At 41.1% G+C, this 23881-nt stretch overlaps 2 protein-coding genes across 8 annotated transcripts in view; one reads left to right on the top strand and one right to left on the bottom strand.

Moving 5' to 3' along the window:
• The window catches only part of CTNNA2 (catenin alpha 2), a 475578-nt gene that overhangs the window by 149118 nt on the left and 302579 nt on the right, over positions 1-23881 (bottom strand). The window lies entirely within an intron of this gene.
• Positions 11585-23547, top strand: LRRTM1 (leucine rich repeat transmembrane neuronal 1). 2 transcript variants are annotated; one of them, XR_693608.2, is made up of 3 exons: positions 11585-11927; positions 18081-18833; positions 19111-23547. XR_693608.2 is itself a non-coding variant. In XM_009671359.2 (2 exons), exons 1-2 carry the CDS (start codon positions 11901-11903, stop codon positions 13810-13812), a joined length of 1647 nt encoding a protein of 548 aa, XP_009669654.2. In that variant the 5' UTR covers positions 11585-11900; the 3' UTR covers positions 13813-14148. The 2 variants fall into 2 exon arrangements, 1 of the variants encoding a protein (XP_009669654.2); XM_009671359.2 differs by lacking the exons at positions 18081-18833; positions 19111-23547 and adding an exon at positions 12193-14148.

Here is a 23881-nt window from a genome sequence, read left to right on the forward strand (position 1 = left end):
CTCTTTGCAAGGCCAGAACAGAAGTCTTGATAAAGTGCCTCGTGGCGGATTTGAAATACTAGCCTGGGGGCCCCGAGGAGACATAATTCACGCCAGCAGCTAGAACAAATCTAGCCTCCACGTCCATTACTCTAAAGTCATTATTGACCCAAGGGAAAATGCTAGCCTTAAGCAAGTTTTAATAAAGACTCTGGTGGAGTAGTTTCTGTAGCGCTAAATGCGATAATGAGAAACCAGCCACTTAGCTGCGATAGACCCAGGACCTGTATATAACCCACAAGTCGGGTTTTCTAAGGTTCTTGGGAATCTTTCCAGGGATGAAACAGACATCCAAAGGAGATTTAATTACCTCGCTCACTAATTTGTTGCATAAAAATCAGTCGGGCTTAAATGGACCAATATTCTGCTTGTCCCATATGAGCATAATTTATTTCAATGCCGGTTCTGTGAAGTAAAGATGTCCACAGAGTAATCAAGTCCGGGTTGAAAAGCAAGGGTTTTACTCAACTGATAAAAGCGTGAACATCTAAATTCGGCCTTAAATATTGCTCTGCTGTACAACTTTTTGCCACTTATTTTGAACAATTAATGTTTATATCTATCTGTCCCTGACCTATAGGATCTAGTACTACATGGCATCAGTGATGCTACAGATCGCGGGCATTTGGAAGTTCCTTATGCAACTGCTTAAAACTCTCAAGAACAAAGTAGGTGAATCAAAAAACTCCCGATAGGGAGCATGTATTCATTTGAACTTGGACCTGCGTTTCATAACAAATGACTGATTAACTTTTCCTCCCTCAACCCGTTTTTAACCAGTAACTGCAAAACGAGACCTCGCTCAACGGCGGACATAATTTGGTAAAATTAGACTGCAGTCTCGATACAGAACGAGAGAGAAAGGGCCCTTTGTTTGACCGTTGTGATCATTAGTGTCCACCCGTGGCAGAGCAATCACTGTCGCCCCTGCCCGTTTAGGTCTGGCTTTTGTTCGCACACTGATGCTTTGCTTTATTTCTTCCCTTTTGACAGGCGAGTATTTAACAGTCGTGAAAGTCAGGAGAGGAAAATGAAGAAACATACTCCTCTCTGTTCACGCTTTAGCAATGCAGTTGAGGGGACAAAATAAAAGCACAGAGACTATAGGCTGAATATAGCAGTGTTTGGAGCAAGAGGGGGAATCTGAGAAAATTCTCGTTTCTAAGACACTGATGTAAACCGACCGCTCTGCTCTTCCCATCACCCAAGACAATCCATACCTAGGTAGATCATATATATAAGGACAGCCTTTTCATAACTTGCAATTTTCTAAAAGTTTAATCAAGTATTTCCTGTGCAGAGAGAAAATAAATACTGTAATATTAAGAAAGGGAAAGTACACACTATATGCTTTATAGTCAAACCATCAAACGGAAAGCTGGTATGTTGTGCTTGCACTTAACCAGTTCATTCATATCACATTAAAAAGTTGCTGATACTAATCCTTTTTGTCAAATCTCCTAAAATATTTTTTTAAGCTATGGGGGAATCGTTGTATGCTTTACGATCCAGGAGGAGGCAGTGCTTGTAGGTGGGTTTTTTTTTTTTTTCCCCCTTTGGTACCGTTTGATTTTAAATTAGATGCTACGTGGTATTTCCAATAAAAGTGGAATTGAATCACGTTTCTGTGAAACTCACAGTCATTTATATAGACGAGATGCAGTAGGTGGGGGGGGGTGGGAACAAAATATTTCTCGTTTGAATGGAGATGAAATGTCAAGAAGACTGGAGTTGCCATCTACTGGAGTGTGCAAAGAATGACAACTGACATGTAAAAAACAATCCTGAACTGAAAGCGTTAGCCAAAATAATTGTTTAGATGCATCGCATACTGCTATGTGACTAAAAAAATTAAACCAGAACTCTTTATGGACAAGGACATAGTCTCCAGTCTTAGCTTTTAGAACAAGTTAGAAGATGCATGAGGAAGCTATATTAAACCAATCTCATTTGTCTTTTATTCACGTTCAGCAAACGATTGTATTTATCACTTCCCATCAGAGCGCAGATAATTCTCCTTCCAAGCTTTAAAAACATAAACCAGTGTCAGAATCTGCAGAGGGGACTGGTACATTCTTCACATACGAGCACCTAACCACCGTTGCATTTTTAAACCATTACTTTTTAGCAAGCGAGAACGTTACAGAATATCCTGAGCTGATGAAACCCTGACAGACACGACGCTCTTAGAGTCGCTTATCGTCAGGGACAGTCACCCAATATTCATTGTGCGCTTTCCGTAATAGGCAATAAGTTCAGCTGCAAGCAAAAAAGTATTCCTTCTGTTTGTACAAGGTCTGAAGTAGAAAAGTTATTTCCTATTGCAAAAGATATTAGCCCAAATATTTACATATGGAAATCAATATAATAAATGTTTCCAACCAAACAGATGGGCAAACCCAGACCTTTTCCAGGACAGTTCAGACAAGAAAAGAAAACATACACTTAAGGCTACTAGTCCTTAAATACTCACACAGCCGGCATCAAAGATTTTGATTTGGACATTTAAAATAAACCTAAGCGCTGTTAATGAAATCACACAAAATTAGCCGGAGACATGGTTTCGATTACAGCTGCCTAGAAATTCAGCGCATCTGTAGCGATAAATACACCTCGCAGGACCAAAACCTAGCTAAAAACCATCTGCGCACACCGGCATTCTTTGAAACAAGTTTAATGTTTTTTCAACATCTAGTGAACATGTTTGTTGGTCTCTCATTAAATCTTTTACATGAAGTGACTGAACAGAAGTCATTGACATGTGAACTATGTTATTATGATTAATGGAGTTCACACATAAAGGGTTATTTCTCTGCAAAACGTCAGATTGAATAATTACTGGAATTAATCCCAAAGGGCTTTAGAAAATTTTCTGCCCAGTTTCAAGTCACATTTTTATCACATTTTTCTTTTGACTAGAGGGCGATCTTTAATTGCAGTTTAAAGTAAAACAAGTACTGTAAGCAATTCATCAAACATTATGAAAAATGATGCATTTCTCCCACAGTCCTTGAAAGTAGCTAGGTCACTTTTTACTCTCTTCTTCAGGCAAAATAGCAAAATCAAATCAATAAATAAACTGGTTATGTTCTGCCTCAGAAACAAAAAGAAAAGCTTACTATTCATATTTTTCACGCATCGGGTTAGGTCTAGAATATCCTAGAAGTGGTACATTGGAATATTACTGGCAATATTGTTAAGATAAGTTATTGTTAAGAGATGACAGCATTTTTTGACCTCCCGGATTTCTTAAAACTAATCAGTATTTAACATATGCAATGGTGCCAGAAAATCCAGAAAGTCATGAAATACATCTCAAAAAACTCAGGGCTCAGCTTGTTTCAGGGAAGTTCTCCAGGGTCAGGATCACCTAACAACGCTAGAGAAGCCTCCAACAGGCTCCACAGTCCTGCAAACTGAGGACAATGCAAAAGCAGCGTCTATCCAAGGTCTTTTTTTTGTGAAAGACCTTTTAGAATTGCTGTCAAAACTATTGGGAGGAGGTGGGCAAAAGGTAAAGGAGCAAATATCTTCCAACAGCATTTGGTCCCTCTGGCAGCAGACAGGCTTCTTCCCACTGCATCTTCAATGTCTTCTGGTGCTTATTGCCTTCAACACGCAATAAGGCCAGGAAAACAGGTAGAAGGGACTTCTGCTGACCTAACCTCAGTGCACAGTCCAAGTTCAGCTAACAGAACAGGCTACCGAAAGATAATGTGGCTAAACCTCTGTAGTACAGATTAGCTTTCTAGGACTATTGCATTCACTAATTCCTATCCCGTAATTACTGCCTCCCACACCCGCATTGCGTTGATTATGACTGCATTCACTAAGACATGGCAAAAGAGACTGCTGTTACGCTAGGCACTATACAGGCATGGGAAGAACCAATCTTTGAAGTCAAAAGCTTGAAACAGAAAAAAAACCACCAAATGCAGGAAGAGTAAGGGAATGGCATACAACTAGAAGAAGCAGAGTGAGTATAAGGACACATAGTACTACACCCAGGATTTCTTTCTAAAAGCTAACTACCTTTAAATGCCTCTCTACTCAGGAACTGCTAGTTCCACTTTTTTTTTGCATATAAAAACTATGCCCATCTGCCACGCTCGCTGCCCTTCTGATCTCAGCTGGCATATTCTGCAATCAGGACCACAGCTGGTTTAATCACTTGTTGTCCCCTCCTTGACTATTCCCCAAATAAGTCCCAGTCGAGTACCCTGCGTGGTGAGGCCGGTTAGGTCCGGGCTGCCGAAGGATGCTGCTGGGGAAGTCAGGAGCAGCTTCTCTGCCCAGGGCCCACTGGGCTGGGAGGAGAAGTGGAATCATTGGGCTCAGCGCGCTGTGGGACACACTCCAGAGGTCCATAATTCAAGAGTTTCTCATCAATTATTGCTCGCCTCTTTATGATTAAAATGGAATGTTACTGATACAATTATCAAAAATGGTTATTCTTCCACAGCCTCTGCTCAGACATACATGTAGCATACCTGATCTATTTAAATTCATAAAAACCTTTTCATAGACAAAAATCTCTGAATAATGGGAAAAGAACTGGAATATATATTGAGCCACAGGCATTTCACAGATACTGACCTTTGATTTTGATTTAGAGGCTCTAACTAATAAAGCTTGGCTCTACACCAAATCTGAAGAAGAAAATCAAGCACTCTCTTGTCAAATTATAATTAATTTGCACTACAAAAAGAGAGTAGAAGTAAGCCAAGTGTTCTTTAAAATGGTCTCTAGAATTCAAAACACACACTAAAATGTCCTGCATCTTGAAAAACAGGCTGATCTTTTTTTTTTTTTTTTCCTGTCTTTCAGTCAATTAGGCATCCTTCCACTAATTTAAAACATAAATTGAGTCGTAAGAAACAATAAGCTCTCCATTTTACATGAATATTAACAGAATTAAATTAGCCGACAAGCAAAGCTAGACTACACAAAGCTAAGACTACACATACACCGCACAGAGACCACCCCCACCATATGACACTGTTCAGTATTCTTAAGTCATTCAAGGAAAGGTCAGGTTGTTCTCTTTTTTTAGAAGGTATGACTATCTTTTGTTGTGCCTTTAAGTGTGTCCTTCTGAGCCTCCTGACTCGTCATTGCTGCTCTTAGACATTACATCAGTTGCAAATAATACGTAATTAAGCCATAAATATTTTAAGTAATCAACAAATTGTCTTCTTCAAGTTTGAAAAAGAACATCATGGTGTCTCCTATCTGAAATGTGAGTCTTCAATCTGATTTCTACATTATTGCTTCTATGTATGAGTTAAGCCAGATTCCCCCTAATCTCCCAATAAGATGCAATACACAAACAAACAAACAGACCATGATTTCAACAAATTTCATCCCAAGCTTTCCCTTCAGAGTATAGATATCATCAGAACAAAAGGACGGAAACACAAAAATACTACCTTCCCAGGCTGCCAAAATAAATCAAGATGCAGACATAGCTACAAATACTGTAGTCTGCCAAGGATCTCATTGCCTGCTTGCTATAGGTGCTGTGCTATAGTTCAATATCTATTTCCATGACTACATAATCCAGCTCATATTGTTCGGGTCCTCAGTAATTCTAGTAGTCAGATCTAAAAACATTCCAAATTATATAATTTCCAAGGAAAGTTGCCCAAAAGCACAGTTTCCCTGTAACGCCTTAGTCAGTTTGAATTCCTCTGTGACAGAAGAAATCTTGATAAAGTCTTTATTCACTTTCAAAATACTGGTTCTTCATGGAAATACATAAATCTATTTTTCCATAGCGTTAGCTGTAGCACAACCTACTTTTCTTGTAATAACGCACCCATGGAGGTCAGAATAGTTTCGTTATCTTTCACATTTTTTCATTGCTCGTTAGAATATGTTTGGAAAGAAGCCAAAGAAATAGATTAAGAATAACTGATTGTCCCAGACTGAGAAGAACTGATTTTCTTCTCTGGAAAAAAATTTCCAAGAACAGTTCACCCATTTGTAAAAAGACTTTTCAGAGGATTGCCAGGAACAGCTTTGAACTTGTTCACTGTAGCTTTCAATAACTGATTTTATAAATTCCTCTCAATTCTCTCAGTTCCTGCACCTTAAAAGTCAGAAGAGTGTTTACTGCTATCTCATCAGTAAAAATGGCAAGCTGCTTTACATCAAGAAGGCTATCCCCGTGCAATAATAACAACTTCTCTGCAGAAGGAGCTCGTTGGCATGGTTATACCTGTGTACTAGGTACTTGCCTGGCCAAGATGCTGCCACCATTGGTACCTTGCCAACGGACATGCTATGCCAGTGTGAGTCAGGTACACGTGATGGGTTTACAGCCATCACTGATTTGGTTAGGGGGAAGATTTTTCACGCTCCTAACCAGCCCTGCTATTCTGTCTCTCTGTAGCATACTCATGGCTGAACCATCCTCTAGCCTTCTTCAGGCTTTACTAATCTGACTAAAGTTGCCAAGACAAAACAATCAACCAAACAGGCAAAACAAGATGCAATGGTTTGTGTCTACAAATAGCCATCTTGTAATTAGCTACATCCGTGCAAAAGAATGGAACCTCTTCAGTGAAAAGCAGTCCTGAAACCCAAATACAAGACCACTTATCATACAGTTCATTGAAAAATGGTCTTTACAGATGAACTATCGACAGTAAAGGGGGCAAAGCAGATGGATGTAGGGATGTAGGGATAAGCTGTGGCCCTCTTGGCTCGTAAGCTAATTGGAAATCAATTACATGTCATTCACTGACACCTCCGGAAATGCTTGGGAGTCTTGCAACAAACCTTTATGGAGTATCTAGCTTAACATTTTTGAAGGTGGAACTAATTGTTTTCCAGTCAAATATAACTAACTAAAACCTTCACAAATGTTAATCATTACTCCCTACAAATGCTTCCTCCAAGACTTCCTAAGACATTTGTAGAGGTATTAATTAGGAATTAATTAACTGAAACATAAGGTGAAAAATTTCACTTTGCTTATAGACTAGGAGTTGTAACAAATCAATAACCTGATCATAACAAAATAGTCTTTGTTTAACCAAGATGCTAGGTGATCTTCAATAACTTGTTGAATAAACACAACAGAATAGTTTTCGTGTTTAGTAACACAATTCATTTTTCCAATATGCCTGGATTTTCACAACCTATAAGACCGCCTAGAGCTTCTACAGCCTATCCAGAAATCCACAGGCAATTTCACAGCTATTTAGGAGAGTTAGTAACTCTTCAGCTTATTCGAGTATTATCCAAGTAATGAGTGGATAAGAGAGAAATGTCCTCTCACCACTGATATATTTTCCTAAAAAGCGACATTTCTGCACTTCATTGACAATTCTGCACACAGGCCACCTCCATGAGTGACCTTGTATGGCAGCTATACATGACTACCTGCTATTGAGTACGGCTGATGATGGCAATGGAGTGGCTGGACAGAAAGATAAAAGTGTTTATCACATTGTTCAGAACAATAAAGCCATTTATATAAAAATATCTATTGTTTAAAGGTAGCAGCACATTCAATGCATCGATTCTGCATTGATAATAAGGCAAGAAATTAATGGCAGTTATCGCAATTACTTTGACATCTTGAGTTGCCAGGACTATTTTGGTCAAAAGCTTGCACCTAAAGAGCCGTATTATACATCTGATGGACTTATCAGATGAAATTCTAAATTCTCTTTAGAGGAGACAGCAGATCAAATGCTAGAGGTAGCCAGGATGTAAATATTAGAGAAATAACAGATTTAATTTGCTTTACTTGGAGTCATGTCTTTTTCTTCCCTTTTCTGTTTTAAATGTTTCCTTTATAAGAAATGCCATGGTTCAGTGCACTTGAAAATTAAAGACTACGGTGTAAGATCAAGGTTTGAGTCTGTCAATTCATGAAAGAAAATTAAAATCACCACTAAAATTCCCACTTCCTATCATACCGATAGAAACCACTCAGAAAATATAGTCTCAGTATTTCATATACACTAATAATAAACAAGATTATTTATTTGTTATTTTTCTATATTTTGTTAGTTAACGCATTAAAACATTTGTATATGCATATGTAGACATTAGGGACCAGAATCTGATTTTATTCACTTTGGTCCAACACCCCTGTACTGGATTGCACACTTAGGCCTATTAAATAGCTAGGTACAAACAGTAATGCCAAGAGATACAAGGAATTAACAAGTACGAAATAAATCTGAGACTGGTTAAGCGATGTAAGTGACATTAATCTGAAGATAATATTAAAATCTGTAGATTAAATACAATGAAAGACATTTTTCAACCTGAACACTTTTGAGAGTAACTGCAGGGCTGTGCCCGTGAATTACACTTGTGATTAGGCCAATAAATAGCTTCCCAGGCAAACTTTCTAAAACTTTACTTATGTTGTTCTTCTGTAACCTAATTTACATTGATTTAATCAATCTATCTGTCTCCCTTAAATACATATAAACTTAGTCTGTGCACTTTAAAATGTTTTATAATAGCACACTTAATAAAGCTAATATAAATCTGCTAATTTATAGAGATTTGCCAGAGGCTTTGAAACTTCAGAAAATGTGTAAACTTAACAGTTTGGCTGTGATAACAGCTTAGACTGTGGATATTAAGCCCTTTGCATTACAATCATGTTGAAAGTGAATTCCTAGTTTTATTGCAATAAAAAGTGCATTTAAAAATTTTAGAAAATTTACCAGAAAATCAAATTTACAGAAGATATTACAAGGCTAAGACATATATTCACCCACCTCTGCCTTTGCCTAGCCAGGTTCCTCAGTTCTTGGATTTGGTCAATGCCCTGCCCCAACACCACGGCCCCATGCATACATTGAGGTCGCTCATCTCTGTCAATTCTTTCTCGCAAACACATTTTGGACAAAATTGTCTGCAGTCTTTCATGCGGTAGATACCTGACAAAGCAGCAAGCTAGTGTGCTTAGGGGCATTAATTCTGGGTCCCTAATTCTAGATGTCAGTCTTTCAGCTTGATGCAATATAGGTTTTCTACTGTCTGCTCTAATTTTTACCTCTTGCAACCAAATGATAATAGATTATATGCCAGTGCAGGAATGGGCAGATGGGTTAGGATCCAAGCTGTATCCCAGGTGATAGCAAGAAGCATTAGTGAAGAAAGTATTCAATTCTTCACAGTGGCATATATCAATGTGTTTCATCTCTGCTAGAGGAATTCTTTGCTCTACATACAGCATTTAGATGTTATCTAGGTGATCATCACCATCATCTGATTTGCAGAAAATGTCAGCTTTCCTTGACGACCTAATTGAAATTTTTAGGGCTACTTTTGCAGATGTGTCCTCAGATTGTTTTATGTCAGAAGGCATCAAGACTTACCCCATGAAGACCTACAGGGCTGTAGCCCTATGGGGGATACAGCCTTATTGCTCTGAACCTTTGTTCAGTGTCTGTGAAGTTCAAGACTTTTTTTTTTCCTGATGAGCACATCAAGATATTTGGGGTGGTAACCTGGACATTCTTGGACAAGGTTTTTGTAGTCTCTGCTCCTGCTTCTATGCCCTTTTTCCTTCTGGCTTGATTACCTTCTCCCCTGCTTTTGTGTACTAAGGAAGAGAATTAAGGTGTACTGCAGCCTGTGGACACTTGCACAAACAGCCTGCTTTGAATAAGACAGTATGATCTCGGGAGAGGAAGAAGACGGTCCGTTTTCCTTCCCAAATGATCAAACACGTACAAAGTTTATATAACATTAAAGCATCACATTTTCGCTCCGAGTCATTACTCACACTGAAATACAAGGGCTACGGATAGCAGAGGCATGTAAATAAACTGAATTGGGAGCATAAAAGCACATTGATTCCCGCATCCTGGAACTGCAGTCAAAGTGTTTTATATTTGTAATTCATTTAACGAGACTGTTTTGAACAAATACATTTGTAATGAAGCTCTTTTGCACATTTTTATGCATGAGAGCCTAAGTTTTCTGGGACTTCTGTAAAACAACTTTTACTGCATCAAATCACTGCATTCCTTGATCTATACCAACACAGACTCAAAGCAGCCAGTCACGCTCAAATACAACGCAGAGCTCTACCATTCTGTAACCCTGTACCAAATACCTCAAAAGTAAGGTTTTTTTTTTTTTTAAATTAATATTGCTGTCAAAAAAGAAGGCGACTGTAACATGTTTGCCCTGCCTCCAGCACTTTGCAAACAATGTTGACTCAAAGAGAAAATTAGCACCATCTTCTGCAATACTTGTATTTCCATGTCAAACTTCGTCATATCGAATTCGTGCAGAATCCCGAGTTGCCAGCTCTGATCATGTTCACCAGCACACAGGTTTTAGAGTCCTTTTCCTAACAGGAAAAGATGGCCAGCGTTTTCCTGACAGAAGTATTGTATATATCTCTCAGTCAGTAAAAATTACAGAGATAGCTCATTGTCGATGCATTTCCCATAGCTAATGAGGACTGGAAATTGTTAGGCGAGGATTTTTTTTGGTACGTGGAACAAAGAACAGCACGATCTGCAAAACTTATTAACTAACTGGGTTCTAAACCCCCTCTTGTCATGCCACCAACGCAGTCAGAGCACCCTATATGTTGAGCTTATTCCAAGAGCACAGTATTCTTTACGCTGCAAGAAGAACAGCTTGGGGTGCCGTAGCGTGCACTGCAAAAAAAAAAAAAAAAAAAAGAAAAAAAAAAGAAAGAGAGAGAGGGAAAAAGGAGAAAAAAGGAAAAGCATGTGCTGAACACACACAAAATATGCAGGATGGAAAAAGACCAAATGTAATTAAAGCTTATATGACACCGGACGTTCCTATTTGCAGAGCTCTGCCTGCATTTCTATGAGAAAGACCGCACAGAATTTCAAACGGTGCTTAGACAATGTCAGAATAAAACCACATCCCCGCACACCGCCCCCCCCCCCAAAAAAAAAAAGACTCCAAAAGGCAAATCTCGTCATCAAAATTAGAGCGAAAAGAAAAAAAAAAAAAAAACAATCCAAGGATACTGCTTCTACATATCCATCCCCAAAACACGAAACCAAGTATCTCCCTCTCTGCCATCTAACGCCTTACGAATTCAGACTTTAAATAGACGAGCCCTAATTCTACGGCTCCCTATTCCGGACCGCCTCGCCACCGCCGCCGTCGCGGATGCGCGCGCCGGAGCACCGGCGAGAGAGGCTGCAAAGTATTCGCCGTTTCATCAAAGGGCATATATATTACTTGGCCGGCTCGCTCCCGCTGCTGGTTTTGCGCCCACCCCTTTTCCGTCTGCCCATGCCTGCGCCGCGCAGTGCAGGCGTACAATCCTGAGCAGCTTACGACACTCAGTGAACACTAGGTGCCTCTGCATGCTCTCGCAACACACTGCTCAGCTGAAGGGAAGGGATATCTCGCTGTCTCTCTCTCTCTCGGCTCTAAGCATCACCTAACGAGCAAAGCGAACAAAGAATGGGAAATAAAGCTACCCTTAGCCGGTCAGTGAATGAAGGGCAATCTCTCTCTATGGAGTAAAAGGTTGTGCCGGTCAGTGGTCGTCGCAAACGATGGACCTTGAGCAGATTGCCAAAGCCGGCGGAGTCGTTAGGGAAGAGTTTGGAGTTTTTTTCGCGGCACAGTGGTAACCGCAGAGAAAAAGGACAGAGGGAGAAGGAGAAGATCGAGCTCATGCACATAGTTCTGAAACTTGCAGGTCCTAGAAGTCAGCTAAAAAGCTAGCTGGACAACCCTCTAGCTCTCTGAGCAGAAGCAAAGTAAGACATTGTGAGCGTGCCAGCCTTGCACACCACTGAAAGGGACTGCATTTGTAGCACAGAGGGGTCTTTTTTAGCTCCGCATATAATTAGTCCAAACACAAAGGAAGCAACTGAATGGAGGTTGTCACTCTCTGGAAAAGGGTGGGTAAGACACTTTTTAATTAAATTCTTTCATGAAGAAAGATCTTTTTTTTTTTTTTTTCCTCTCCTTTGCTGCAGCATTTAACATGAACAAAATCACTATCGTTTTACCTTTGAATGTCTGTGAACTTTAACGCTGCGCAGCTCCTGCATGCTGTAAAGTGAAATATTTGGCTCTGTGTCTGTTACGTTTGTTTGCCTTTCTTTTTTTTTTTTTTTCCCCTTCCTCTCTCCCCCCCCCCCATTTAAATAAAATATGATGTAGAATGCGAAACGATTCAATGGACATTCTCGAGCACATTTGGAAATATTATTGCTAATGGATTTCCTTCTCATTGGTCTCTGTTTAAACTGGCTGCTGAGGAAGCCCCCGGGGTTGATTTTGTGTACGCTGGGTATCGTTTCTAAAATGCTGCCAGCCGTGAATAGTGGGTGTCCGCAGCTCTGTCGGTGCGAGGGCAGGCTTTTGTACTGTGAATCACTGAATCTCACAGAGATGCCTCGCAACCTGTCGGGCATGATGGGCTTGTCTCTGCGGTACAACAGCCTTTCAGAGCTGCATGACGGACAGTTCGCGGGGTTAATGCAGCTCACGTGGCTCTATCTGGATCACAATCACATCTGCTCGGTGGAGGGGAATGCCTTTCAAAAATTGCGGCGGGTGAAGGAGCTCACCCTGAGCTCCAACAAAATCACCCAGCTGCCCAACACCACCTTCCGCCCCATGCCCAACTTGCGCAGTGTGGATTTATCGTACAACAACCTGCAGGCTCTGGAGCCGGACCTCTTCCACGGGCTGCGGAAGCTCACCACGTTGCACATGCGGTCCAACGCCATCAAGTTTGTGCCCGTGAGAATTTTCCAGGACTGCCGCAGCCTGAAGTTTCTAGATATAGGATACAATCAGTTAAAGAGCCTGGCTCGAAACTCTTTTGCGGGCTTGTTCAAACTCACCGAGCTCCACCTCGAGCACAACGATCTGGTGAAGGTGAATTTAGCCCATTTTCCCAGGCTCCTCTCGCTGCACTCCCTCTGCTTACGGAGGAATAAGGTCACCATCGTGGTAAACACTTTGGACTGGATATGGAAACTGGAAAAGATGGATCTGTCGGGCAACGAGATCGAATACATGGAGCCTCACGTTTTCGAGAGCGTGCCCCACCTCAAGTCCCTGCAGCTGGACTCCAACCGCCTCACCTACGTCGACTCGCGCATCCTCGCCTCCTGGAAGTCCCTCACCAGCATCAGCCTGGCCGCCAACGCCTGGGACTGCAGCCGCAACGTGTGCGCCCTGGCCTCGTGGCTGAGCGACTTCAAGGGTCGCTACGATGGCAACCTGCTCTGTGCCACCCCCGAGTACGCCCAGGGCGAGGACGTGCTGGACGCGGTGTACGCCTTCCACCTGTGCGAAGACGCGGCAGACCCCACGAGCGCCGACGCCTTGGCGCCCGTGACCAACGACAGCGAGCAAGCGTTCGGGCTCAGCTCGGCCACGGCGGGCTACGACGGGCCGGCCGCCGAGGGCGACCGGACGACGGACGCCGTCCCCGTCACCGTGCCCGGTGACAACGCCGAGAACGCCGTGCAGATCCACAAGGTGGTGACGGGGACCATGGCGCTCATTTTCTCCTTCCTCATCGTGGTTTTAGTGCTGTACGTCTCCTGGAAGTGCTTTCCAGCCAGCCTACGGCAGCTAAGACAGTGCTTTGTGACACAGCGCCGAAAGCAGAAGCAAAAACAGACCATGCACCAAATGGCTGCCATGTCAGCCCAGGAATATTACGTTGACTACAAACCCAACCACATCGAAGGCGCCCTGGTGATCATCAACGAGTACGGGTCTTGTTCCTGCCACCAGCAGCCAGCCAGGGAATGCGAGGTGTGATTTTCCCCGGGGGGTGGGAGGGGGATTTAAGCCGCGTGCGACCAAATAACGGCGTGCAGCCAGCCCGTGGCGCGGGGGGCTGCCGTGCCGTGCTGGTGATTTCCGAGGCACTCCTTGGCTGAAATTGTAAGAGGCTCGGTCTCAAAGACTTGACGTTTTAGCTTTATCGTGTCTTAAAACCTTCAGGACGGTCAATCTTAAGGTTTCATATGATACTACTCCCTTTGAAGACCTGTCAGTATTCAGGAATCTGAGAGTGTAAAAAAAGGTACCGATTATTGATCTTTTGTAAACTAAGAGAAACGTTTAAAATAAAACAAAATAGCATTTACAGTTTTTACAGACTGGTGTATGTTACCTGAATTGTTCCCTGTATACAAAATGCAACAGTTTAACCTCTTTTCTCTTCATGCTGAGTGTTGAAAGGCAAAAGCCTAGGAGCAAAGGAGCCACACAAAATAGGGAGATTCAAATTAACCAGATGGCTTCACTTTGTAATTATTACACATTCACTTACATCATGTTACTGGAGATATAAAGCATGACACTGGAATTATATTTTTGTTAATGTGCTACATGTACTTGGATGTCATTACAACAAGGAGCCAGCTCACCTCAGAAAAGCTGAAGTTCTGACCGTGTCCCTAGGACAGTATTTCTGAGGACTTCTTTTAAAGACAGCTCACTTGTAAGTTGCTTTAAGACCCATAAAAAACTGCAGTACGGCCCCTAAAACTATTTTGTATCAAAACCGATGGTATTGCAAAGTGTCAGTGAAAAAAAATAACAAAAAAAAAAACCCCACACATAACCGAAACACTGCCGAGAAAGTGCTAGCCATCCTTTTCTTTAAAAAAACTACAACAAAGGATAAAAAACCTAAACTGAAGGGCTCTTTGCTAGCATTTCCCACCTCTGTGCTTGCTCTGAAAGATGCTGAGAGCAGAGAAACCACAGCTATGTGCACGGGAGATCTGAGATGGAAAAAGAGGAGAAGCGAAACAGTTTTCGGGGTGAAACCTTGCTGTGTTGCCGGGGTGAAACCTCGGCTGTAACGCTGCGAGAGAGCGATTAGAGCATACTTCTGGTTACTACAGTAAACTGCTAGAAAAGCCTTTCTCATGCCCGTCCCCTGCAGCAGCAGACTTCACTAACATACGACTCGCTAAAACATCTGCAGAGGATGCAAGTACACGAACCCTCTCTACTAATTACTGATATGGAATTTATGCATATAAGCAGTGGTTTAATAATGTAGAATCACACAGCTGTTTTATTTGACTGCCCTTAAATAAAGGCTTCCTTTCCTTGCATTTTGGATTTTTCATTCCAGTATGTGAACAACCTGCTGATGGATCTTGTGAGCAACTCCTCTCGTACTGATGAAAATGAAATACCGTTTTATAACATCAGCAAGAGCAGCTCAGAAATTTCTTTATATAGCATTACATTCTAATAAAATGTTACCAGTAAAGAATTGGGTAATATCTCTATACTTTGCACATATTTCTCTCTCCTTAGGTTACCATCAATAGAGGAAGAAAATCAGAAATTTAACACACAATTTAATTTAGTATAGCTTCGTTAGTTTTTAGAGCATCAGAGTGCCACCTACTCTAAAAGACAAATAAAACAGAGAGTAGGCACAGATCAAGCCATTTTTTTTTCATGCATAGCAGCTTTTCAGCCATTAATTTTAACCAGGAAGAGTGAATTTTATATTTTTTTCTAACTGAGACTATTTTTTAAGGAGTCAAAACTTATTTTCCTCTATTTGGGACATTTCATCCTGTTCAATATTAAACCTCAGACAGCCTTCTAACCAACATTTTTTATCTAAGGAGACTATAATGTTATTAGTGAAAGCAATGAGAATATGGACTGGGTAAGGATTTTTTTTTCATAGGAAATGTAATAAAAGTAAACTGATCTTTTATTAAAGCCACTTACAGCTCACCCACAGCTTTGAAACAAGCTGTTGCTGGTAAAGCTAGGCTCTTATATATGTAGGCAAACATACATCTCTGTCTCTATGCCTCAAACTCCCAAGGGCCTGATCCATCCTAAAACTCCAATTGCTTGGGGAGATTGAGTGGCCCTATGTGAATTTAATAGTTTTTGGTACAGCAGGAAAGGAGCCCCTTGCCCGTTTGGGTGCCTGATCCTATTTTAAGGGAAAATATCTTATGCCATGCTAACTGAGGGCCAAATCATGTATTTGATTAAAACCTTTTCCGAAGCCAGTCAGGATTTTAACTGTGAAAGATCAAAAAATGTGGCTATCTTTGAACTATATCCACATGCAGCACTGCAATCAGAAAGCCTGAATACATCTAGTTGCCAGGATGCTTCCAAAAGCAGCTGAGATTGCTAAAATGCTGTCTATACATGGTTTTAAAAAAAAAAAAAAAGAAAAAGAAAAGAAACAAATTATTTTTACTTCTATGGTGACCCCCTGTTGCTATAAGGAACCGTACTAGCATAGTCACGTTTTTGTCCCTGCAAATGTGACGCGAGACCGACGCACACAAACAAAACATCCCGTGGTTGCACTTCTTTGTATTTTCAGCATATTTGTGGGTTGTATTTTAAACACACTAGTGATTGCACACCTCGGGAATTATTCATGCTGTTTACCGGTGTGAGCAATCTCGAGCAACGTTTGTGAGACTTGAGCAATTCCACCTCGGCAATTTATTCTCCTCTGTGCTTCATGCATCTTGCATCGACAGCTTAAGTAAACTGCACACAACATTTCTTTTCTTTAAAGGTGCAGTGCTTTTGTAAGCGAGGGGCTAGTTTTGGCATTGCCTGTTACCATTTCTCCTGCAGAGAGGTAACGGCCACCAGTGACTTGCCTCCCCTAGCAGGATGATGGATGGATCCTCCCTACAGAGGAGAGCACTTCTTAAACTTCAGAAAACGATGCAGAAATCTTTTCTAAAAACACAGATAAGGATAATATCTTCCAGAGACACCCTCCTAAAGATCTCCAGAGGATACCTGTAACTAGCTAGTGCTGGAAAGAGAGGGGTCCCTGGGTGTCGCTGAAGCCTTTTCACTCTTACGTGGCACAGAGGTCCTCTACAGGCTGCCCACAGGTGGCCTGAAAGTTTGCAGGAAAAATAAATGGATAATAAAGAAATAAAGGAGCAAGTATTTCGTTTCAATCCAGCTACTACAAATTCAGTTATTTCATCCTGCTCCAGGCTGCTTGCATTGGTATATTTGAACATTACTATATTTGCAATGTATGTATAGCAGTTGCAGGAATAAATTTTCACCCTCTCTTCCTTTCAGATTTCATGTTCACCCGCTGTCCAGAGATAAGTCATTCTTTCTATTTTGATCTCCTTATCCTAGCTTATGATATGGATGCAAAAAAGGGAAAAAAAAAAAAAAAGGGGGGGGGGGAAGCAAAGGAAAAAAAAAGATGCTTTGGGTTAGTTGTGACAGTTTCTTGTTCAGGAGATGCCTGGGGAATATCAAGAGTGCAAATATTTTAAATATTCCTCTCTTAATGTTCCACTTAAAAGAAGTAATCTCCTTTCTATAATTATGCTAATAGCATTACTTCTTCAGTGTTTTGTAATATACAAGAAAGGGTGAAAGGCAAGCAAAGGAACTACCTTTTTTTCAGGACGGTTAACACTATCAGGGCTATGGATCTCGAATATGCAATCCCTTGCTACTGACATCAATACACACTCACAGTGATGGAGGAACTGTAGCTGTGTATGCTTTGAATGTGTATAAGGGATGATTTATTTTCCTTTCTGTCTTTTCTCCTTTCTTTCTGTACTACATGAGAAAAAAAAAAAAAAAGTGATACGAAATCACAGCTCAGTGCTAATGTACCACATTCCGTTTCTGGCCTGAATGCATAAAATACAAAGAAATGCTGTGTTAAAGGTACAAATTCCATCCTTTGCCCCTGTGTTTGAGTGCTGCAGGGGTCTAGATCAAGGGGATGATCTGCTATTGCACGTGTACAGCAACATCCAGATACTCTGTAAGAGTCTAAAGATGCAATCCCACACCTAGTTCCTTATCTCCTTGCCTATGTGTCTGAGAGAAAATCACTAAGGATACCTAAGGAGATGTTTATATGATTTAATACACGCTATATATTTTTACGGCTAGAGCATTGAGGGACATTTGAAATGCCTATATTTGATCACTTTCTCTGGCGCTGATAAAAAGCCCGTCATTTGCTTTTCTGATGGACTAAAATCTGCTTCTTTTTATGTCTTCTTCTGCACTAACAGCAAAAGGACATGCTGAATAACCCTCCCCCTTCCCCCAGCATCTCCAATGGTATTCAGAACGGCAAAGGAGAAGGAATATTTAACCAGGAAGCTTATTGCTAGTGCTTTAAAAATAATACTAATAATAAAGGAAACAAAGAGAAGGAGACAAAAGAGAGAGAAGACTGGAGTAACGATGACTAAACCAGGTTGTTGCTAGTTTCCCTCGCCTTTCCTTTTTTAAAGATGGTTACATCTAAGGGACTAGCAGAGATGCAAAACCCAAGGCTGATGTGGGTGGAGAAAGCAGCCTTAAACACTGTGTAAGTGGAGATGAAACAGCTTCTGGAAAGGAGGGCAACACCACAAAACAGGCTTATTGAAGGAGAAAGACTACTGGAAAGCGTGAGGGCACGTGATGAAAGGAAAGGCAAGACTAGGAGAGGAGCAGAGGTGGGTCCTACGCACGCGAGGGAGATGAGATTTTGGTGTCTTCACCTCCCATGTTGAAACTGTAGCAAGAACAACAACGGAGATTTAAGAAGGATACCCAGCATCTCCTTCTCTCTGTGTCTTCTCAAAGACAGACTTTTATACCCCAAATATCTCACTTTCCCATCCTTTAAGAAACCTTCATGGAGAGAGAGGGGTGATCCTGAGATCAGCAGATTCCCACGCTCACCATACCCACCCTCAGACTCAGCTTCGGTATCCACAGCTACGATGACAAGCATACACGGGGTATCTGCACCCAATTTATTATTACACATCAAGGTGAGACTTTTCCTTGACCTGCTCAGGCCCAGTCTAATATGAACAAATTGAGCGTTTACATGGGTTCCTTTCCAAGCATGAAGTTGATTGGGAATTTAGGAAATGCTGGTGATTTAAAGATTAACCTTTCATATAATTACTGACATAAACTGAGTTATTAAGCTATTAGAAACAACTATTCAGGGCATATTCTATATAAAAATAGAACATACAGACTCATGGAAAAGACTTCCCATCTCAACTGATCAGCCACTTTTTTTTTTTTTTTTGTTTACAGCAGAGAAACATGGTGAAAGTAAAGGAGTAGGTGCAGCATACCTCCGAAGTTATCCAGAAGAAAGCAAGGCTACAAAAATATTATGGAAACCAAGCAACAATCTAGCTTGCGCTGCCAAGACACAGCCTGTAATTGGGTGGGTGGCTGTGCAGATCCTAGATGAATGCTGCAGCGCCCGGTAATTTTATTGCAGTATGTCTGCTTTAAAGCGAGCATATTTGCAATGAAATCGGTATTTCTGTGTGAACCAGGCAATTGTTTTTATGGGAAAGAAAACGTCACTGGTTGGCATTCAGAAACAATTATTCAGCCTTTAAACCAATTACTGGCCTCACTCGCCCGGGCTAGACATTCAGAAATGAATTCTGAGTTCGACGCACCCATATTTGCATTGCAAGAGAAGAAATCTAGTTTAAAATAAAAATCAGACACTAGCATGCACCTTTTCTTTCAGTTCTCTTCCCGAAAATTCAAATATGTACATGCCTTGCAGAAATTAGAGATAATTGGCAGATAATTTGCTTGGCAAATGGCACGTGCTAGTCTGCTAAGGCACTTTTATTTCAAACCATCTCTCTTCTCCCATTTTTTCACCTCCTCCCCAGACACAGTAACTACTGCCCACAGAGATGTCTTTTCACGTGGACAATATGGAAGTATGACCAATATGGTTCCATTTCTGAGCTAACAAAAACTAAACCCAAGATTTCAAAGGTAACTTGTATGTATATAAAAATCTCCTTGATCACTGAATTACCATTTTTAATGCAGTAGATTTACCTGGCTGATATCACTAGAAACTAAGCATGGTCCTTCATCGATTACAAACTTTGCTCTAGCCTTTGGAAAGATATGTGCCTTTCTCCTAGTAGGAAATTACAGTAGGATAGAGTAGTAGGAGAGGACTTAAAATGGTATTTTCAGCCAAATCTGAGATAAAAAGTATGTATGGATATACCAAACTGATTAAAAGGGCTTAGCTAATTAAGGGGATGCAGCCTACCTATAATAAACCTCAGTGAAGCAGGACGCTTCTCTACTCTAGTGGTTACTAAAAGGTATAAACAAACAGCTTCCTAATAGCCGGGGACTCAAACTGGAGTTTGATTCAGGACTCTGAATATATAAACATATAAAATGCAGATTTTCCCTCTAGCTTTTTATTCCTTCTTACCCATTCTCCCATTTTGCATTCCCAGAACTTTGCAGGCAGAGTGAACCAAAAGCAGGGAACCCCCTCTCCCCACCCCACAAATGCAAAACTCAACTGCCAACCCAGCCCGCAGCTATTGAATTCCAGCGGTTTTTATTCTTTTAACAACTGCCAGCACTTTGAAGCGCTTCCGCTCTCGACCCTGTTTGCAAGACTAGAGCTAAAGCGAGCTCCCCAGAGTAAACCCGACGCTGGCTCCGTAGTTTGGTGCTCCTACCGACGGTTTGTCTTGCTAAGAGAGACTAGTAAAGGTTACAGGATGTTAATAATAATGAGATAAACCACCTAGGGATGTTTCCCCTCCATTTTTAAACTTGGCTCACTCCAAAAGTTTATCTTGATGGAAAACGTACTTCTCTGATCCTGATTATTTCCCAAAGCAATTTTCCAACAGCAAACAGAAATTTGTGGCAGCTGCTAAAAGGGTTTCTATCCCTGCGCTAAAGAGGACACTGGATGTCAAATGTTTACCTTAATTTCATGTAAATGTCACTCTGTATTGGACATTCTGTATTTTTTTTAATCTGCAGCTGCTTCCATCCTCGCAACCCTTAGCAGAGAGCTACAAGTACCTTTACCAACCGCACAGCGGCCGATCCTATTGGCAGTTCAAATACCTCCCCACAAACTGGATGCAATTAATTTGCTATGTAATTGCTGCAGTTTTAACAAAGTGAGCGCGTATCGTATGGCCTGAAACACCAAGAAATAATGCAGACGATAAATAAGTAGAAGAAATGCATCCGAAACACCTTCTGCAAGGGGGGGGAAACCCACAATACAAAATACACTGGTTATGACAATGCTCGAGCTTGTAAAAGGTAGAGGGCCCTGAGCATCAACTGCAAACAGGTGAATTACACAGGACGGAGCAAAAAAAGGAGATGATCTGCAAAGTAGGAGGCCCACAAAATGAGTTTATAGAATCGTGTGTTTGCAATGGGGAAAAGAGCGATCCACGAAGTCCAGCAAAGACAAACCCCGAGCCTATTCCTCTCTCCGTCTCTGCCTTGTCATGGTGGGATTTGGGGGTATATTTTTTAAATCTAAACTATTTTACTTCTATCTGCTACACACACATAGCACTGCATCCCTGCAGTTTGTGCTTTTTGTTTTATGTTAAATGCGCTGCCAATGGGTGTTTTTGTGAAGGGCGGCACTTCCAGCCTCTAGTGAACCCTTACTGTATTCCTCCTGTACATGTACTTCCCTGATTACAGCAACTGTTAGGTCTTACATCCTTCTTGTTGGTGGAAGGAAGATCTTCCACCTCAGTTCCTCTTCATACAGTGAGTTATATTCTATATCTTTCTAAAAAATGGAGTTGAAAACTCTGTTTTTTCTCTCCGGTTATGTTTTCCTCTTATGTAGAATAACATAGCCCAAATCTGTCATTTTTCATTAGCAACAAAGGACTCAAGCTATGGCTGTTAATGACAACTCTTAATGAGGTTTTTGATGAGTGAGTCCTGAAAAATCAAACCTGAGATAAACACTAAAATCCACCTCAAGCCCATTGTTTCCAAGTAGTAGAGATACTAACAAATGGGGTATAAAAGTGAGGATGTTTAAAGCAAACCAGTGCATTTAAAACAACAAATCGCTTAAGCGAGCGAGGCTTAAGCAAGGCTTAAGCGGTGCGCATTGAGCAATTTTAAAAGGTGCAAAAACAAAGAGGTGCAGCTGGTAAAACATGCAGATTTGTAGTAAAAGTAGCTGTTGCACCAAAAGATGGATAACTAAAGCATGCTGAAGTTCCCCCTGTTTAGAGTTGGTTAGGGATGATTATAACAGACAGACTCACGGAGAATGACAAATAACTAACTAGTAAATCTTATCTCAGTGGCTGCTAAGGTAGTATCAAGACTAACTAAGGTCTGTGACGTGGTATAATAAGGATAAATTGACCTAAATTCCTGAACTTTGGACTACTGTTACCTGCTGCAGGCCTCATGGACTCAAAGCATTTTGGCTAACACCCAGTGTTTGACTGGAAACTCTCTACACGTGATTGGATTGTTATATTGCTTAATGTGGGGTCTGAGGAATGCCCGACAGACTGAAAAAATCATAATTTAGGGACTACCATAATGCAAAAGCTGGAAAATCTTATCAAAGTGGTCTAATTAAAAAAAAAGACAATTTTATATTTGGGCTTCTGACAAAACGCCACTAAAAGAGATTCAGATAGTAAGACAAAAAAGATACGCTCTGTGATTGTGGAAAACCAGCTATGTGACCGAAAGCACAGTGGCCCTTTTACAGCAAAAAAATCGAGAGCAGTCTGTCTGCTCCCAAGGCCGGTCTTGCTGAATCATCCTAGCGACGATCAGGAAACGTGTGGCCACGTTTTTCCAATGACAGATTATTTATGTTGCAGAAAGTAATGAAAATCAGGCGGATGTGCAAAGGGACTTCCAAAGGCTGAAGATTACATAAACTTTGATGGATGAAATTCAAAGCTGTCAAATCCTAAGGAGAAAAAAAAAAAAAAAAACAAGTAGAAGGAAAATTGTTCATCCATACCTTTGAGGTGTAAATTATAGGCACTAACGGAACAATTACCGTTCTGGATAGTTCACTGAAAAACTCTGCTTGGTATGTGAAAGCAAAAAAAAAAAGGGGGGGGGAGAAAAAGAAAAATGAAATAACGTTTAAAATGTGTATGGAAGTGAATAAGCACTTAAACTAAATAGCCTGCTATAAATCACTACTACTCCATCAGCTAGAAAACCGTCCCCAGGTCTCTTAAAGCGAAAGTTAGGAAAGGATATAACTCCTAGACAATGTTAAGCTACTGGAAAGTAAAAGGATGAAAGATATGAAAAAGTTCATATGTAATAAGAGATATGAAGAAACTGGACCTACAGCTGCAGCACAAGAGCAAAACGTGTATCCATTCCCCCTCTAGCGGCCAGTCCACATAGGGCTATCATGAAAAAAAACATCATAAAAGTGAATGGCAATATGCTGGCAATTGGTCTGAAAACAAGCACCCTCCTCCCCGCTCTTTGAACCCCCACACTGTGCGTATCTGAGCATCATTTTCACGCTGTTTCCCATCGCGTTATTGTTACATCCTATTTCCTCATTAAACCGTCTCGTGTACTCCTTCGTTGTCTCCTGTTCTGTTATGCAGAGAATAAGCTGTTTTATAGTAATCTTTTTGCAATCTGCTAGCACACACCTGCAAGGGGAGGATCTGGAACAGGGGCCCATATACACTTCAGCACCCGAAATAGTCGGGACATTACAAGACCCTACTGATGCAAAAGAAATCAGCAGGCATTAAAAAAAAGGGAACAAAAATGTACAGAAATGGGAACGTTGACTTAACAGTGCACATACACAAACAAATAAAATCTTTCAGATTAAAAAATATATATGTATATGCATGTGTACAGTGTTTAAGCCAGAAGGCTTAGAAATAAGGCAAACACTCTCCAGAGGAGGTGGGAAAGCAGTAGGTGATGTGGGCGGGACGGTGGAAGGGTAAAGCTTGGACCACAAGTCTGCGGTCCAGTAACAGGGAGGCACATTAGGCCTGGCTCAGTCTGA

Source organism: Struthio camelus, chromosome 4, assembly GCF_040807025.1.
Source record: "Struthio camelus isolate bStrCam1 chromosome 4, bStrCam1.hap1, whole genome shotgun sequence".
Taxonomy (NCBI): Eukaryota; Metazoa; Chordata; class Aves; order Struthioniformes; family Struthionidae; genus Struthio; species Struthio camelus.

Bases quoted from the DNA above. Each gene is read 5' to 3' on its own strand.
- LRRTM1 (XM_009671359.2), top strand. From the start codon at position 11,901: ATGGAGGTTGTCACTCTCTGGAAAAGG. The intron at 11,928-12,192 runs GTGGGTAAGACA...AATATGATGTAG, and splicing joins TTGTCACTCTCTGGAAAAGG to AATGCGAAACGATTCAATGG.